Source organism: Miscanthus floridulus, chromosome 10 (assembly GCF_019320115.1).
Source record: "Miscanthus floridulus cultivar M001 chromosome 10, ASM1932011v1, whole genome shotgun sequence".
NCBI lineage: Eukaryota > Viridiplantae > Streptophyta > Magnoliopsida > Poales > Poaceae > Miscanthus > Miscanthus floridulus.
In genome coordinates, this window is record NC_089589.1 from 38,737,329 (window position 1) to 38,757,471 (window position 20,143).

At 40.9% G+C, this 20,143-nt stretch overlaps 1 protein-coding gene across 1 annotated transcript; it reads left to right on the plus strand.

Moving 5' to 3' along the window:
• Positions 1-9,958: 9,958 nt before the first annotated feature.
• LOC136490232 (putative disease resistance protein RGA3) lies at positions 9,959-13,834 on the plus strand. Its single transcript, XM_066486720.1, has 2 exons — positions 9,959-10,544; positions 10,641-13,834. Exons 1-2 carry the CDS (start codon positions 9,959-9,961, stop codon positions 13,832-13,834), a joined length of 3,780 nt encoding a protein of 1,259 aa, XP_066342817.1.
• Positions 13,835-20,143: the final 6,309 nt, after the last annotated feature.

Consider the following 20,143-nt stretch of genomic DNA (forward strand, 5'->3'; position numbering starts at 1 on the left):
AGCCAAACTGCAGCCCACCTTTACTCCCGGATGGATCAACCACCCGGGAGTAAAGATGGGCTGCATTTTCATGGCCCGCCAAAATCACCTTTACTCCTGGGCCATGGCTTCACCCAGGAATAAAGGTCCCCCCTATATACCGACACCTCTTCTTCTCCCCCTCCATCGTACCCGAGAGCCACCATGCTGCCGCCGCTCATCATCGCCTCCAGCACTGCCTCCACACGCGTGCACCTCTCTCGTTGTCTTCGCTAGCGGCCCAACTCTTGCCCCTCCCATCCATGTGCAGCGCCTAGATCTAGATCCGCTGCCGTTGTCCTCGCCTAGATCCGATCTAGATCTGCCGCCATCATCGATCCTTGTCCTCGTCATCGTTGGCTCCACGCGCACACCTTGTCATCACCTCCAGCACCGCCTCATCACGCATGCACTTCTCATCCCCGGCTCCACGCGTGCACACGCGCCTCGTCTGTTTGGCCAGCTGGCAGCCCACGTGCGTGCCTTGCTGCTCGTCCCTTGTCCTCAACGGAGTGCGTCGTCGTTGTCATCACCTCCATCACCGCCTCATCACACATGCTCTTCGTCCTCGGCTCCATGCGCACGCACGCTTGTCGCCCTCGCCAAAGCGCATTTTTCTCATCATCATCTCCAGCACCACCTCGTCTTCGTGCCGTCCTCATCCTCGTCCTCACTAGAACCACGCCACCATCATCCCCGACACGCATCGTCCTTAGAACGATCGATCTCGCCACTACTCTGTACATGTGAGCAAGCTAGTGTGTGCATATGTGTGTGTATGAGTGTGTTTGTGATGTATGTGTGCATATTATTTTTTTTGGCCCAGAAAAAATATAGAAAAAATGTTGAGTGTATATATATATAGTATTATAATATATAAAATTAAACAATATTAGTTGTAGAAAATAATATTGAAGAGATATATTTGAATCTTCATAATTGAAAAGATTATATTTGAATTTTGATATATTGACTTTATTAGTGTGGCATGAATTTTGATATATTTATATACACATACCAATGTTGATATATATTTGCTAATATCCTGAGCTCCACTCCAAACCATAACCTGGCCGAGAGCTCTGCTCTAAACCCTTATTATATCCAGATCAAGGTCCACGCATGCAAACTCTAACCAGATCGAGCTCGGCGTAAATAATATAACTCCTAAAGTGTATAGTTATTTAAGTTTAAGCCACTGACTCGATCCATTTGCATATGCATGTCTATTGTGTGATTGTCATTTATATATAGTTGTGGTAATTAAGAGATGGCCGAACCGCAAGACGACTATGACCAAAATGAGGCCATGATGAACATTATCATTGTCGGCACTCAATATGGACCCAACCAGAATGAGGCCGACCTGATGGATTTTGATGATGGCACTCAATACTTACTAAATTTTGAAGATGAGAAAGAACTTCTTGTGCAAGAAAATGCTAGCGAGGTATATTTGTTAATAATCTTGCATCTCTTATATATATGAAATTGAACATAATTCCATTAATTTGTGTGTATATATATATTACTAAATCTTTATGTTTCTACGTACGTAGCCCTCTAGATCAACATCGACGAAAAGTAGTAAAAGTGTATGAGGCCTGACAAAACTATTGGAGGGCCGGTACATAATCATAGAAGTCGATCTCAATACCGGCGAATTGCTCCTACCAGCAAAGAAGTTCATAAACCACTGTGGGGTTCTTGTTAGGGACAAGCTCTCGATCAATGTCCGTGAATGGAAAATGAAGATGAATGATCCTAACATCAGTTTTGTCTCTAAGCAAGACAAGGACCTTCTTTAGGCTTCAGTCACTGCACATTTCTAGCTACTAGGAGGTGAAGATTTAAAAAAACTAGTTAAAAGTTGGGCTCTCAATAAGATGGCCACACAATTCTAGACCTAGAAGAAAAAGCTATATAATGAATTTGTCAAGAAGAATCTGACTCTAGATTTCCGTGATAATAGCCCATATAAAAAGTTGAGGGATGACTGGCCTGAATTCGTGAGATACAAGACCTTGAAAGAGGGTGAGGCACGTGTGAGAAGGAACCAATATAATGCACGACAAAAGGTATACCATCATAAAACGGGATCAGGTGGCTATAGGAGTGTCAATCCCAAGTGGCAAAGAATGGAAGCAGACCTACTTGCCAAAGGGATCCCACCATTTTCAATCGATTGGCCCGAATGCTCCAAGAATTGGTTTTTCGCGCATGGGGGATCACTTGACCCAGAGACTGGGGAGCTGGTTGTTGGTGGGCAAATTGGAAGAGCAGCATGAAGACTTTTTGATATTGTAGATCCTTTTGCTAATGGTGCCTTTGTGCCCAACCAAGAGAAGGATGAGCTGACGTACGCCCTCTAGACTCCTGAACACCCTGGGCGAGCGCGAGGCAAAGGGTTGATTTCATGGTGGCATGGCTTCCCTGAGGACACTGCTACCTACAAAAGCCGCCAGCGAAGGAAGGACGAGGAGGCAGAGTAGATCTGTAGGTTAGAGGAAGCGGTGCTTCGATCGTAGGAGCGAGAACTAAACATGGATGCGAGAATGCAAGAGGAAATCAGACTGTAAGTGGCACTACAATTGAGTAGCCAAAGGTAGTCAACATCAGAGCATGGAGTCAACGTTAGCCCCCCTCAGCTCAGAAGCAGCTGCGCTTCCACTAAGCTCCCAAATCAAGATGGCACATTGCAGCACTTCCCCATGGATGACATCACTAAGAAGATGGCACCATGTGAGCTGCACATTCCCATGGGGAATAACATAGTCATGGTGGCGCACGGTATTGTTTCTCTTGTGGACCCTACCATGGCACCAACAAGCCATGGGAATCCAATTTCACCCGGCTATTATAGCGTCTCGGTGGATAGAGTTGTCAAAGACTATAGGGAAGTGCCTCTTGACTTTCTTGGAGGTCATGGGGAGAAGACCATAGGACAAGTAGAGCATTCATTTGTTGTATGGCGCAAGCGCTACATCATTATTTCCGGTGTGGTGGCTTGGGTACCATCGCCTCCTCCTCAACTACCTTATCATAGGTGTAGATGAAAGTGAACGAAACAGTTTTTCAATAATCATTCTCAATTATTGGCTTCTCGCGTAAAAACCATTTACTCCCATTCATTTTTATACTCATAGGTCTCCCAAACTAAGTCCAATTCTTCCATCCCCCGATGATCATTAGAGTGCTTTGGACGATGATGATGCATTCCATGGCACGGCTACGTCTCTATTTCCATCTCCTCCAAGGCGGTCTCCCCCACCTCCGCCTCTTCCTCCTCCACCTCCCACGCTGCAGAACCATAAGAGGCCCCCACCCCCGGTGAAGTCCCTAGTGAAGAAGAAAGCTAGCCATCATAAAACAAAGCCCTTTCCGGAGAAGCTGCCTTACAAGAGGCCTCAAGAGGAATCAAAAGCGGCGGCACAAAAAGATTTGGATAACTGGTGGCAAAGTTTAGCAGAATCAAGAGCAAAGAGGAAGGAATTTATGAAAAAACCCACCAAAGCCGCAGTACATAGCTCGACAAGAACTAAGGAAAAAAAATCTTTGAAAGCGAGAAAAAGCAGCGTGATGCACGTAAGCCCTCACCATTATCGAACTATGAAAGCCAATATCGTAAGTCATATAAGGCATCTAAGAAAGCGAAGAGAGCAGGGAAAGATGTTACACAGCTTGGGCAGTAATCTTTGCAATCTATCGACCCGCTAGTTGTTGAGGATGATTGTACAAACGCACAAAGCGGTCCAATCGATAGGGAGGAACTCCAAAACTTCATGAACACAACAAGTCTCACACCGGAACAACTCATGGGGGGAGTATCGATACCAACAGCCAAGTTTGATCTATTCCGAACCTATAAGTATGGCTGGAGTCTTGTCAACCCTACTAACTGGCCAACACTAGGTACACAAATGTTCTTGTTAAACAAGTGATACTTAGAAGCATGTGCGAAGGATGAGGCATGGATTCTTGTCAGAGTTAGACCAGAGCATTACTTCAATGGCTATGACGTTATACATATTGAGTTCAATGAATTACACCAACTATTACACCAGGACGCTCTCAACAAATCTCTCCTCAGCTGCTGGTGTTTTTAAGTGATTCTTTCTACAATTGAAGTAACTTGCATGTTAGTTCGTTGTCTATATATAGTTATCCTCACACTATATATATTCTTTTATACTATATATATGCAGATATGAGATGCTAAAACTAAAGAAAAATGGATGACCGATGTTGGTTTCATGGATCTGAATCGCACATTCAAGGACATGGTTACTCCATATGATAGATGGCGACCTCAAGTGGAGAAGAATCTATTCAAGTTCTTAGATAACCAACATGACAAGACATTGATACTCTTCCCTTATAACATCGAGTGTTAATGTCTTGTGCACAATTTATTTTGCTTACTCCATATTGACTTTAGTTAATGAGTTATGCCTGCGTATAAACATACAGCTTTTACTGGATATTGCTGGTCATCGATATACCCATGAGTCGTGTAAAAATCTTTGACTCAACGATAAAACCTCGAGAAGATTACCAAGATATGATAGATATTCTCTAATGATAATTTTGGTCTCGCACACTGTATACTCTCTTATGCCATTTTATTGATATAACACCATTTATTTATTTTTTTAGGGTAGTGCTTGGGCTACGTTCGCGCAAAAACACCATAATGGTAATTGGATCATGCCTCTGAATGTAGTCCAATACCCAGTAAGTACTAGCTAGGTCACCACATCTTTATTTAGTTCAATTTATTATTACCATACTTTATTAGTTGATGATGAATCTTTTTTCTCGTAAAGTGGTGTCTATAGCATGGATCAGGGAACAACTTATGTGGATACTACGTTTACGAGTTCCTCATACAGTACTCAATGAAAACAAGTGAAGAGATCCTCGAAGTACGTAAAAAATATACACAATTTATTTATTACCATTGTGATATATATAATCATATATATTCATACTTTTCCTTTCATTCGAATTGAAGCATGAATGGAGGAAGAAAAAGGTCCTGCGAGCTAACCATATCAAAGCAATTCAAGAGGGATTGTCAGGATTTCTTATGGATGAGGTTATAGATTCCAAAGATGCGTACTACAATGACAGAAAAGAAATATTACCTAGTAGCCATAGGACGATTGAAGAGTAGGATTGAATGAAATCCCAAGGATATGAATACAAGCTTTTGGTGACTTTATGATATACATATTCCATGCAGGTACAGCCTCTTGAAATATTTGTATATATATAGTTTCATACATTTTAGTGTGTTATTTATGTATAATGCTCGAACGGAACCTTATACGTACATATGGATGTATACTAGCAGCGTAGAATTCGTATACGAAAAGCTAATTGAAACCAAGAAAATTTGAATTGAAAAGAAACCATAAAAAAAGGAAAGAAATGAAAATAAAAGGAACATGTAGTACCGGTTAGAAACACCAACCGAGACTAAACGTGCCAGCCCCGGGACAAGGTCTAGGGGCATATTTAGTCCCGGTTGATAATAGCAACCGGTACTAAAGGTCCACTTTTAGTCCCGGTTCCTAGAACCGAGACTAAAGGGGGCCTTGAGTCCCTGATTGACAATCCCGGTTGGGAAACTGGGACTAAAGGGGGGTTTCCCAACCGGAATTAGTGCTTAGTCCTGCACTAGTGCATGGAACACCAAGTATGTCAACATACCATAATACAATAGTGTTTTGGTATGTCAAGCAAATCATGCAAATGTAGAAGACACGTCACAAATATAAATACATGTAGCCATGTAGCCCCGTAAAGGAATTAACATCCCAATGAAAAATAAATACATGCGTTGCATACGAAAAATAAAACACAGAACATGAAAAATAAAAAGAAATCAAATAATTAACTAAAGTAAAGTAAGAAAAAACAAAGGGAAATAAGAAAATAGCAAATGCTATGAATATGTAGATATAAATTAATTACAATTTATGTAAATAGAAAATAAACTAATAGAAGTTGAGCAAAAAATAAGGAAACAACCCACGTAATTGAAGAAAATAAAAGAGAATATCACATGACTACTATTTAAACAAACTAAAATATATCAACATAACGTCTCACAAGTATTATATGAATACTCAGGAATAGTGAAACACTTCATTTATACTATGTCAACATTCTAAAAATATATTATAGAACATGATATGTATATTCGTGAACATCATGCGTATATCATGGAATATAGGAAACAGAATCAAAACATGAAATAAAAAATAAAATAACTAATCAGAGTAAAATAAAGGTAAAGAAAAGGAGAAATAAGAAATAAATAACAAATGATATGAATACATTAAAATAAATAAATAACTTAAATAGAAAATAAGTTAATAAAAGATTGAGCAAAACATAAAAGAGAACATATCATCGGTACTATGTAAAAAGAGAAAAAAAATCACCAAATAAAAAAAATAAAAGACAACATCACATGAATACTTTTTGAATAACTTAAAATATATAAGAAATATCAGAGGTACTATGTGATTACTCAAAGATAACTATAGAGCATCGCATTTATACTACCTGAGCTTCACTAAATATATCATAGAAAATTACTTATATACTACGTGAACATCACAAAGTAGATTATAGAACATCACACGTATACTGCGTGAATATCATACAATACATACATAACAGAACATCACATGTATATTACATGAACATCACATATATCTAAAGGAATGTAGGAACTTTAAAAAGTAAAAAGATGAAAAATATAAATAAACAACTTAATTAAAGTAAAATAACGAAGAAGAAAAAATAAATCTAGAGAAAAATTAAAAGAACATCGCATGGATAGTATTCAGACAACCTAAAAATTCATAAAATATCTCACATATACTATATCAATAATCAAAGATATATAACAAAACATTCCATTTATACTACTCCCTCCAGCCAAAAATAAATATAACTACGTGTTGCGTGCCGTCAAAAGGAGTTCACGTTTGACCAAATTTTTAGTGAATACTATTCACATTAATGGCTCTAAAATAATTTATTATGAAAATACATTTTTTAATTAATATAATGATATTTATTTCATACCATACATATTGATACCTTTTTATCTATAATTGATCGAACTTAAGATACTAAACTATGTCACTATGCTAGAATTGCATTCTTTTCTGGACGGAGAGAGTACATCATACATCATCACATTTATACTACTTGAACAAGAAAAAATATAATAAAAAGAGAAAAAAGATTATTACATAGATACTATTTGAACAACCTAAACATCTCACGAGTACTATGTGAATAGTAAAAAATTATCATGAAACATCCCATATAATATGTGAACATCCGAGAATACATCATAGAATATATTATATATACACGATGCGAATATCACATGCATCTCATTGAATATATAAAAAAAAGTAGAACATAAATAATGAAAAGGAATAATCAAATAATTAATTATAGTAACACAAAGAAAGAAAATAAAGAAAAGAAAAATAAAAGATCAATATTAAAGGGAAAGGAAAAAATGAAATAGAAAAAAAAGGAAAAACATAAAAGATAAACTCATCCGAGCCTCGGACGTGAGTGTGGGCCTCTAGCTCCGGTCTCCAAACACAGGACGCGCTAACTCTATAGCCCATATCATGAGCAAAAAAGTAAAGCATAAAATACAAAGGTAAAAAAGAAATATTTTTAAACATAAAAAATGAAAAGAACAAAAAAACAACTCGAGAAAGAAAAAGAAAAATAAGAAAGAAAAGAAAAAACGGATGAACATACCAACCTAAGACTGAACATAAAAAAATAAAAATGGAATAATTAAAAAATAATTGAAGTAAAATAAAAAATAAATATAAGAAAACAGAAAAGGAATATAAGAAAAAAAGAAAAGAAAAAACGCAGGCAGCACACGCGCCCGCCGCCTGTTCGACGGAAAGACCAAGGATGGCAAGGATGGCAAGGTCGAGGAAATGGCTGCGGACCCGTCGACGGAAAGCCCAAGGACGGAGTATCGTGTCAGATCACAGCTTCTGGCGGATATAAGGCATGGGTACTTGCGTAGCTGCGTCCTCGACCGCTGCTGGCCGGGGGCTTCTCGAAGTTCTCGCCTGCCTGTCCTGCCTGTGCATCACCAACGTCGACGGATGAGAGAGCGCCAAGGAGTTCATCTACTTGTTGTTAACCATCCGTGAAGGTATCAAACGCACAGGTATAGTTTTTATGGTTTGAATTTTGGATGGCAACGAATTTTTTATGATGGCTTCCTTTCCACTTCCTTGATTGCAGTAGGCTCCAAGAGTAGTTGCATGTCTCCTTCATGCTATTAATCCGCAGAAATTATGTGCCACTGCATTTTGTGGTGTCGCAGCGGCGGATCCAGAAAAAATTTTAGGGGGCTCAATAATACATGCCTCCGACTACTACCTGATCTTAAGTCTCAACCCCACCTACACTATAGAACTTTGCCTAAAAAATTCATAGAGGCTCCAGAGATTCACTCCTACGGTATGATAGGGGGCTCGAGCCCCCCGCCTCACCGTTGGATCGAGTTGACCCCGAAGCGCTGAACTGGAGCTACCAAAAGCACTACCAGGGTCGTCTCTCTGCCATCTGCACCTCCTAGGCTCCTACTGTCTGCAACTCTGCATCCTGAACCACCAAAGCCAGTGCCGTATCAGGGGAAGGAATAGGATCAGGCAGCTGATTAGAGCTTCGATTCTACGTACATGCTCTGATTCCTTCTGCAACTATATCTTCTTACTGTCTTCCCTGATTAAATTTCTCGCTAACGATGTTGAATTGTTTTTCAGGTTTCTCAGTGAGTGCCACAAATTAGAGTACCTACACAAGGTACTTACATCATAATAAGCACAAGTGTCAAATGTGATACATCTGTTGCTCTTGCTCTGCTCTGACCCAAGGTTTTTTTTATCGGCCGAAATTCACGGAAATTTCCGAAATTTCCACTCTATCCCCAGGGTCCGATAAAATTTGACATCAGCTAAATTTTTCCCTTCTTTCCTACTCCCACACAGACAACCCAAATTCAGCCGTGCGACGGTCCCACACTATAATGTTTTATTTTTATTTTTATCTGTGAACAAGTGATGTTTAATAGCTTAGGAATAGTTTCAAGTCAAATTCTACGATTTTTTTTCAAAACAATTTGATTTTTTTTTGAATTTGGTCCGATATTTCCGATATATCTTGCTTATCCTATTTATCCATGACATCCGATAAATTTTTATTTCCGATAATGTAAACCTTGCTCTGACCATCACCAGAGGTACTTGTACACAACTTATTTCTCTGTCGCTGCATCAATGTGTATCCTCTCATATGTGGCTCATAACCATGTGGCATGGAATTGCTTAATCTAGAGCATCTGCACAGAGAGCAAGGACCAACATCCATTCCAAACTATATCTTTTTGTTTTCCCATGTAAGATAAAATGCCATAGGACCAATTTTTCCCAGTGAGTTCCTATATACTCAATCCATCCCAAATTGTAAGACGTTTGACTTTTTTGACACCAAGTTTGACCATTCGTCTTATTCAAAAATTTGTGTAAAATACCACTTCTTTCGTCGTGGATTGGTTTATTAATAAAAATTCTTCAAGAATGACTTAAATTTGACTATATTTGCACAAATTTTTTGAATAAGACGAGTGGTCAAACTTGAAGCCAAAAAAGTCAAACGTCTTATAATTTGGGATGGAGGGAGTACTATCCAGATAGCTCACCTTAGTTCGTAATTTCAGACCTTTTACATCCGTTTTATCATTCAAGAGCTGAAAAATAATATTGCTTGTATTAGCACATCAACCATATTAGTTTGAGGTGGCAAAACACGTATAACCATTCATTTTGCAACTTCATCCACAGGGGTTTGGCGCAGAAGCCTTCCAAATATGGCTGGAATTGAGGGTGCTTTAGCATCTGGACTGTTGACGGTTGCAGGAAACAAGCTAGGTTCACTGATATCCAGTGAGTTTGCTTCCATAATTGGTTTAAAAAAGGATCTCTCCGAGCTCCAGGATATACATACAAAGATTATGAGATGGCTGTCTGTGGTTCGTGGCAGAACAATAGACCATGAAGTATCTGGTGGAGGGGTGATGAAATTGAGAAGTCTTGCTAATGAGATTTATGATTTACTTGATGATGTCTACATTGAAGATGAGAAACACAAGGTAAATAGTGACCATGATAAGCCTGCTATAACTGACAACTTTTCTGCAAAACCGGAGTTACTTCTGTTCCGACACAAGGTGGCCCATAAGATCGATGAAATCAAGGTGACATTTGATACAATTGTGAAGGAAAATACACTACACAATTTACAAGTGGATCAACCAGTTCAAAGCAGAAACAAGGAAACATCAGATCAGTCTTTGTTGAGTAATGTTGAAGACTTAAAAATACCATCAAGGGATCATGTGAAGGGCGAAATCATATCTAAGCTTGTACAATCTCAAAAAGGAGAATGTAATAGGAGTGTTCGGTTGGCTGTATAAGCCAGCTTATTTGCCGGCTTATAAGCCACGGTACAGTATTTTTATCTCTAAAAAAATCAGTCATACAAATCATTAGTTTCTATTGTTGGGCTCGGTGGTTCTGGCAAGACTACTTTAGCCCAACATATCTGCCATGATGACAAGATCAAGGAGCACTTCACAAATACAATATTGTGGGTCCATGTATCGCAAGAATTTTGCAAGGATAAACTCATTGGGAAGCTATTTCAAGCTGTCGTTGAGCAAAACTCTGGTGTCCATGCCCAAGAGCAAATGCTCCATGCAATTTCAAACAAATTGAGCGGAAGGAAGTTTCTTCTTGTCTTGGACGATGCTTGGCATGAGGATAGGCGAGATTGGGAAAAGTTCAAAGTTCTCCTAAAAAATGGTGCGTATGGAAGCAAGATTCTTCTAACCACTCGTAACAAAAGTGTTGCGGAAGCTGTGGAATCAGAGGATATATTCAAATTGCCGTTCTTCTCAGAGGATGAGAGCTGGAGCTTCTTTCTAAACAGTTGTGGTTGGGTGGAACAAGATTTGGATTCTTCTTATATTCAAGTTGGAAAAGATATCGTGAAGAAATGTGGTGGGGTGCCTCTAGCAATAAAAACTCTTGGATCTGTTCTCCATGAAAAGAGAACAATAAATAATTGGAGAGCCATAAGAGAGAATAATCTATGGGAAGAAGGGAATGTAGAAGGCACGGTGTTTGCATCCTTGACACTGAGCTATATTTACTTGAAAGATCATCTAAAGGAGTGCTTCACATTTTGCTCCATATTCCCCAAAGGCTACAAAATCAATAAAGACTACTTGATTGAGCAATGGATTGCCCATGGATTCATCAAGCTGAAGAATGAAGAGCTGGCACATGATATTGGAAATGAATACTTTGATGCTCTTATGAAAGCTGGATTTCTTCAAAGCCCGGTTAGAACTTGGCCAGAAAAAAGTGTAGTATGCGAGATGCATGACCTGATTCATGATCTTACTTGTTATATTTTACAGTATGAAGTGATGGCATCTCTACCAAAGAACATGACTACACATAACTGGTCACAAAAATGCAGATATTTGTCTTTGATGTCTTGCAGTGAGAAGGTTGAGGGGGGCCATGACAAAGTCCGTGCTGTATATGTCTCTGGAGGTAACCCGTCATTTGGTAACCATGAGATTTGCTATATCCGCAGTGTTGTTCTATACTGTGCAGTTGATACTCTATTTCCACAATTCATACTGAAGTTGGAACATCTTGGATATCTTGAAATCCATCATCTTAGTTGCGCAGAACTTCCAGAGGCTATATCAGGCTGTTGGAACTTGCAGTCACTCCATTTTATTAGTTGCAAAGGTTTTGTGATATTACCTAAGTCTATTGGCAAGCTTAAGAAGTTAAGAACTCTAGAGTTGAATCATATTACTGATCTTGAGAGTTTACCTGAGTCCATTGGTGATTGTCAAGATCTTCAGTTCTTACAACTAAATTACTGTGGAAAGCTCAGAGACATACCGAGCTCCATGGGTAGACTAGGGAACCTAAGGGTGCTTCATATACTCAGATGTTCGTCTTTGCGACTTCCTTCAGAATTCAATGGTGAGTTAAACAACTTACGGACAGTCAACTTACATGGTTGTCGGGGTCTCCAAGAGCTTCCAAGCACATTTGCCTGCCCGATGCTTCGTACTCTCCACCTTTCTGAAACCAAGATTAATGTGCTTCCCCAGTGGGTTGCATCTATTGGTACTCTAGAGTTTATATACCTTGGAAATTGCAAGCAGCTAGTGGAATTGCCTAAAGGTATATCTAACTTAAAAAATCTTACAGTTTTGAACTTAGAGGGTTGCGGGAAACTACAATGCATGCCATCAGGATTTGGTCAGCTGACTGTTTTAAGACATCTGGCCCTGTTTGCTGTTGGGTATGGTGGAGATGATGCAAGAATCTCAGAGCTTGAAAACCTTGATTTGGTAAGTGGACGTATGGAAATTACCAACCTTAAATACCTGAAGGATCCAAGTGAGGCAGAAAAGGCCATGCTGAAGCGGAAGAATATATCGAGTTTGAAGTTGACCTGGTCTTCCAATCAAACCAAAGAAGAGACAGTATCAGATGTGGAACAAGATCAGGCTGTGCTTAATGCTCTTGAACCACCGTCACAAATTAAGAAATTGAAAATCTGTGATTACAGAGGCTCCATGTTGCCATGTTGGATGACGAAGCTAAATGATTCTTCTTTCTGTGCTCGTATAGTGTTCAAGCAGGCCAGTTTATGTCAATTCCTTTCTCTAACAGAAATGACACTAGAAGAATTTCCTAATTTGAAGTATATACGAGGACTTCAGGAGTTTCCTTCGCTAAAGTCCCTCTCTCTGGTCAAAATGGCTAACTTAGAGGAGCTGTGGACTACGACAAGCAGTTTTGAAATTCAGGGGGAAGAATCAGAAGCACAATACTGTTTTCCTGTCCTGTCTGAAGTTCACATTACAGGCTGCCCGAAATTGAATGTAAAGCCCTACTTCCCACCATCATTAGTGACATTGTCTTTTGAAGAAAGCAATGAGCAGCTGCTATCCCCAGGTAGCTTCTCCCATCCACTTCCTCCACCTGCCGATGGATCTTCGTCATCCTGCAATGTGCAGTCTGCAGCGCCTCGCCTCAGGAAACTACGACTAAGAAAAATGATGGGATCATCATCTAACTGGGAATTCCTTCAGAGCCACACGGAACTGGAAACCTTGCATATTGAATACTGCAATGATCTGAAACAATTACTTGATAACATTCGAAACCTCACCTCCCTGAGGGCATTGTGTATAACAAGATGCCAGAACCTTACAATGCTTCCTGAGAGGCTAGGCGAACTGCGTTCTTTGCAATTCCTGTTTGTCTTCATGACACCAATGATTGACAGCCTCCCACAATCGACAAAGCACCTTACGTCCCTTACCTCATTGCAAATTTGTCGTTGGGACAAGATGAAACAGCTGCCTGACGTGATTCAGCATCTCACCTCCCTTGAATTGCTCAACTTGGGACTATGTGGCGCACTCACTGTGCTGCCAGAGTGGATTGGACAGCTCTTGGTACTTCGTACTCTGAAGATCCAACATTGCCCTCGCCTTCAATGCCTGCCCCAGTCCTTACAACGGCTTACTGCTCTCCGCGAATTGCACATCGGTGGCTGCCCTGGTTTGGCTAGTCGTTACAAGCAAGGAGTAGGCCCGGACTGGCAACTGATCTCTCACATTCCTAATATTCGCATATATTAGGAGGCTGAAAGTCAGACACGCGAACGTTGCAGCATCCATTCCAACCATTGGTATGTTCTACACACTACTGATTCCGATTTTTAACTTTGTTGTTTTTGAGTTGTTTTGTGTTTTGCGCTGATTGATTTTGTGTCACTCTTTGTTTCCTGCGCTATTTCCAGAGCGTGTTGCTTCTCGGTCCTCCCTGATGGTTGGCAGTAGAGCAAATTCGCCCATGTCCTCTGCAATTACACATCTGTGTTATTTATATAACAGTGATCTTCAGCCTGCACTTGTAGAGAACAGAGCTTTACTCCCGGTGGAGAACCCCCTCTAGTCCCGGTTCCCTACCCGGGAGCAAGCATCCAGGACTAAAGGGGGTTCTTTAGTCCCGGGTCAGGAATCGGGACTAAAGGAGGACCTTTAGTCCCGGTTCGTATTATCAACCGGGACTAAAGGTACCTCCTGACATGCCACGATGTCCGACACCTTTAGTCCCGGTTGGTAATACGAACCGGGACTAAAGGTTTTATTCCTTTTTTCTTTTCTTTTCATTTTATTGTTTTCTTTTCAAAATAGGTTTTCGAAGTCGTATTGTACGCTGCTAATTATACATTTATACGCGCGTATAGTATGTTTCGGTTCAAGCACAATGAACGTATTAAATCACATAATTCAAGCATAGAATATATATATATATATATATATATATATATATATATATATATATATATATATATATATATGCATGCATGCATCATATATATATATTTACATGCATACGTGCATGCATATGTGTATTTTACATTATATTATTTCATGTGCATATATTACAAAAAGATTGCATTACAGTTGTTGTGATATAACAAGTTTTCTCTCATCCTCTAGCTTGGCTTCCATGACAGTGTTGGGTCGAAGTAGAACTCGCCCTTGGAATCGATGACCTGCTCATTAAAAAATCCGGCTATAGACTCTTGAATTGCTTTGATTTGGTCTTGCCGTATGACCTTTTCCTCCAACCATCGAGTCTATAGGTTTGAATTAAAGGAAAATAAATTAATATATGTACATATATATATATATATATATAAAGACATAGTAACACAATCAATAATAATAATTAAATGAATATATAGTGTATTTTTAACGTACTTTGAGTCTCTCTGTAGGAGTTCTTTGGGAGACCACCTTAATAAACTTGCAAACATAGTAACCACAGTAGTTGTTCTCCTGTTCCTGCCTCAGACACCACTTTATGAGAAAAAGATTTGTCATCCAATCTGGTGATCCGGTGAAAGCTATATGTTTAATTAATAAAGATGATGCGATTCAGGGGACTTACTTTCAAAGGGATTACATTTAGTGGCGCTTTGCATTTTTCCATGTGTTGCTTCTCAATAAAGGTTTTCCAAACGCTGCCTAATAAAAAATTTGCCACGTCATCAGATATAGTTAATCATCATGTTTGTGTGTATATATAGTTGCTAGAGATATCGAAATTACCTCTGGATAATATCTATCATATCTTGGTAGTCTTGTTGTGGTTTTCTCATCGAGTCATAGATTATCAAGTGACTTTTCACCAGATCGATGTCCATCAATATCCAGTGATTGCTGCATGTGTTTATAGGATATAACGCATAACACTCATTAATTAACTAGAATCAACATATGAACCATTAAGGATGATCGACATTATTAACACTCACTTGAAGTTGTAGGGAAAGAGTATATCCTTCTTGTGGCGTTGGTTCACTAAGAAGTTCATGAGGTTACTCTCTGACTCAGACTTCCAATTAGTCTTTGGAGTAACTGGGTCTTTGAATACTATATGGGGATCAACAAAACCAATTTCATTGCAGCCTTCCTTTCTGAGCTCTGTCATTGTAAATCTACATATATATAGTACTTGTTAGGATAATTTATATACATATACACAAATATGATGAGTTTAATAATAGATCGAAAGAATTATTACTTACAGGCAATAGCAGCTAATGATAACTTTGTCCAGAGAGGTCAGGTGGCATAGTTGATGAAATTCTGCAAAGTCAACATACATAACATCATCGCCATGGAACCAATGTTCGTCTCTAATTCTGACACCAACGCAGAAGTCTCCACCGGTAGACGCCTGCATATACCACTTGTTTAGTAGGTACATTTGCGTCCCCAGATCAGATAAGGCTTGAGGGTTGTATAGACTCTGGCTTAGTACAAATTTTTTCTTCCAAATATCAACCTCCGCCGCACTCTCAATGTTTCCATCACCAAACATCTGGTAAAGATCGAGACCAGTCTCATCAATAAATTCACCAAGGTGATCCAAATCGACATCCGAAGGTATGTTTGCCTGATGCATTAATCATAAATTCAAACCATCTTCATTACCAACAACTAGCGGGGGGACTGATTGGTGCCGCTTGTTGTCCGATTGGGCAACTCCTTTCCCTGCCCGCTTCTTTTTCTGTGCCGCCTCAATTGACTTGGTGAGAGTGCGGTCATAGTCCGATAACGTTGATTTGGACGGCTTACGAGATTCCCGCTGTTGTTGCTGGTAAGAAGCCACCCTTTTTCTTAGAATATCTGGAGCTACGAAGAAGTACGGTTTCTCCGGGTTTCTCCTTGCTTCTTGATTCTTTTTAAGTTTGTCATAGAATCTAGACATATCTTTTTTATATGCATCAGTTCCTTCTTCCTTCTCTTTAGATATTATTTTGGGAATAGCCCTTGGTTTCACGGTGGCTTTCTTTGCCGGCGGGGACTGGTTCTTCGTTTGCGGGGCTAGCCTCTTGCTAGGCTTCTTGGTAGGCGGGGGCGGGGGAGGCATTGGAGACCTCCTTGGAGGTGTTGGCAGCGGCATTGGAAACCTCCTTGGAGGTGGCGGCTGCGGCGTTGGAGACCTCCTTGGAGATGGTGTGGATGCAGCCTCGCCTTCCAACACAATGTCATCGTACAGAGCACTATGATGATCTGGCGATTGAACAATTGGATTTAGGTTGGGGGAGGATCTGCTACAAAAAAAGGAATGACATATTATTATGAGCAGATTGTTAATTATTTAAGCCAATACAAATTAATGATGTAGTGTTTTCATCCGCACGTACCTATGGTGAGGTAGTTCAGGAGGAGGTGGAGCCGACATCCCTGGAATGATGATGTAGCGCTTGCGCCATAGAATGAATGTCTTCTCCGCTTCTCCTAGAGTCTTCTCGCCATCACCTCCAGGAATGTCAAGAGGCAAATCACTAAAACCTTTTTCAGCTTTATCTACCGAGATGGTAGCATATCCTTCTTGGATTATATTCCCATGAATCCTTGGTGTCTTGGTTCGGTCGATAGGATTAACAAGACCGATAGCCACCTTGATTGTGGAATTCCCCTTCGGAATGTGTAGCTCACACGTTGTACAAGGTTCAGTGACGTCATCCATAGGGAAGCGCAGTCCTATGTCCCCTTGATTTGGTATCTCTGTGGAAGCGCAGCTGCTTTTCAACTGAACAGATTGGCTAATGTTGATTCCTGGCTCTGATGCCTGCTTACTTGCACTCACTGCTATTTGCACTTGCCTTCTGATTTCCTCCTGCATTCTCGCTTCAAGGTTTTTTCCCGCTCCTGTGCTTCACGCACCGCTTCCTCCAACCTCTGGAGCCGCTGTGCCTCTTCTTCCTTCTTTCTCTGGCGGCTTCTGTAGGAAGGTCTGTCCTGAGGGAATCCATGCTCCCACGAGACACTTCCTTTGCCTCTAGTTCGGCCACCATGTTCAATAGTCCCGATGGCGTATGTCAGCTCATCCTTCTCTCTGTTGGGCCTGAACGCACCACTAGCAGTAGCTCTCTGAGCATAAAACAATCTTTCTGCTGCTTCTTGCAGTCTTGCGCCATAAACGCACTTCCCTGTCTCCTGGTCCAGTGTTCCCCCATGAGTGAAAAACCAATTCTTTGCACGTTCTCCCCACTCAAGTGATTCTGGTCTGATACCCTTGGCAAGAAGGTTTGCTTCCATTTTGTTCCACTTCTTAATGACAGTCGGGTAGCCACCTGATCCCAAGTTATGGTGGTATGTCTTCTGTTGGGCATTACGTTGGTTCTTTATCACCCGACTCACACTCTCTTCCGAAGTCTTGTACTGTACAAACTCATCCCAATAGGGCCTCTACTTTGAGATCGGGCCTGGGACAGTAAAATCTGGTGCTATGTTCTTCTTGACATACGTCATGTATAGGTGTTTCTTTTAAGTCTGAAACTGGGTGGCCATCTTCTTCATTGCCCAATCCCTAACTCGCTCCTTCAATTCATCACCATCTATTATATCATCATAACCATCTGTTTGGAGCATGAAATGTACCAAGACATCTTTCCAAATTAACGTCTTGTCATGATCGGAGACAAAACTGATATGAGGAGCATTGGTCTTCTTCTTCCATTCGCGGGTACTGATCGGGAGCCGGTCCCGTACAAGGTAACCACAGTGGTGCACAAATTTCATTTTATTTGCCCCCCCCCCCCGGTTCTCCTATATCCACATTGAACTCCGAGATGATGAAGCGGCCCTCCAATGGTTTTTTGGGACCTCGAACATTTTTACTCTTCGTTGTAGTTATTGATGTCGATCCAGAGGGCTACAAAACATAAACATTATTTTTAATGTCATGAGCACACATAAGACATATGATAATATATATAGCTAATAATAAAAAATATATACTTGACCAATATGTTGTTGCTCATTTTGTTCAAGAGCTAAGTACTGACTCCCGTCATCTGCATCCTCTTGCATGTTATTTTTAGCACCATCATCGCCGGCAACTTGAGTGCCAGTGTTGATCAAATTCATCAACTCCTCCTCATCCATGTTTCTCGGGTTGGCCATCTAGCTTCAAAAAACAAAACCAATATATAGTACGTCAAATCTTTGCTTACATGCGTAAAATCTACGAACAATATGCATTATTAAATCTTGCCCCTCGGTCACAGACGCAATTCGCCACACTAGGACGAACTGCGTCGGTACTAGGGCGAATTAGGGCTATACATAAACGGACGAGGGCGAATTGCGTCGGTGACTAGGGCGAACCACGTCGGTGACATCAACAGCGCGGTTCACCCTGGTGTGATTGTTTAGCGTTAACGATAACGATAATACGAATGTTGATCGACTAGGCCACGAGAGAGGGCGGTGTGACAAGAGTGGCGGTGCTCCACTCCGCCGTATATATGTCTGTACACATGGGTGAACGAGGGCGGCGGTGCTCCGCGTATACATAGAAACGCATGGGCGAACGAGGGCAGCGGTGCTCCGTGATGTATATATACATGCATATGAATACAAATAACGTATATATACGTGTCGGTGCGGTGGCCGGTGTGCTGATGACGATGACGTGAGGCGGGCCGGCGTGCTGACGACGACGACGTGAGGTGGGCCGGGGCGGTGTCGGTGCATGATGTTGTGATCCTATGTACCATGTGAACCATGTAGTCATTCATCATATGAGAAAATTCTATGCTGATAATGTAAGTATAAGTCATTATGAAATGTAAGTATATGTGTCTTATTGCTAATATAACCATTACTATTTCCGAAATGATAAGAATTTATTTTCTTCTTCTACAGGCACAGTACTTCGTCTCTGATGCTATGATATAAAGTTTAAAGATAGTCTTCCCGGAAAAAATATGTAATGCTCATATTACTTTAGCAACATTAATATATTATATCTGTATATTCAAAGTTCACAAATGAAGAAACGTTGAAGTTTTCCTTCATTTTTATATGATATTTGCGTATATAAAATCTAGGACATTTGTAATTTACTTTAGAACATCTATATTCGGTATCACAGCAAAATATAACATTTTTTGAAGTTTTCCGGCCACCGTCTGAGAATGTACAGAGAGACGAACTGATCACCTCGAGCTCAGTAGTGGAGGGCCTCGAATGCGCGCGGAGGAGAGCACGTTGGAGGGCCACGGGCACGCATGGAGGAGGGGCACGGGCGCGCGCGGAGGAGGGCCACGGGCGCGCGCGGTGGAGGCCGCACGAGGAAGAAGAGGGCGTCGGTGTCACGGAAGGCGAATGGACGGCGGCGCGAGGAAGAAGAGGGCGGCGGTGTTCGACGAGGAAGAAGACGAGCGGATCGATCTACGCCAGGCGCTGGCGGTTATATACCAGAGAGAATTACTCCCGGTGCCAGCCACCAGCCGAGAGTAAAGGGTCTTTACTCCCGGTGCGAGTTACCAACCGGGAGTAAAGAGTTTTTTTTGCGGGCCACGAAACTGCAGCCCACCTTTACTCCCGGGTGGGCTTCCCACCCGGGAGTAAAGGTGG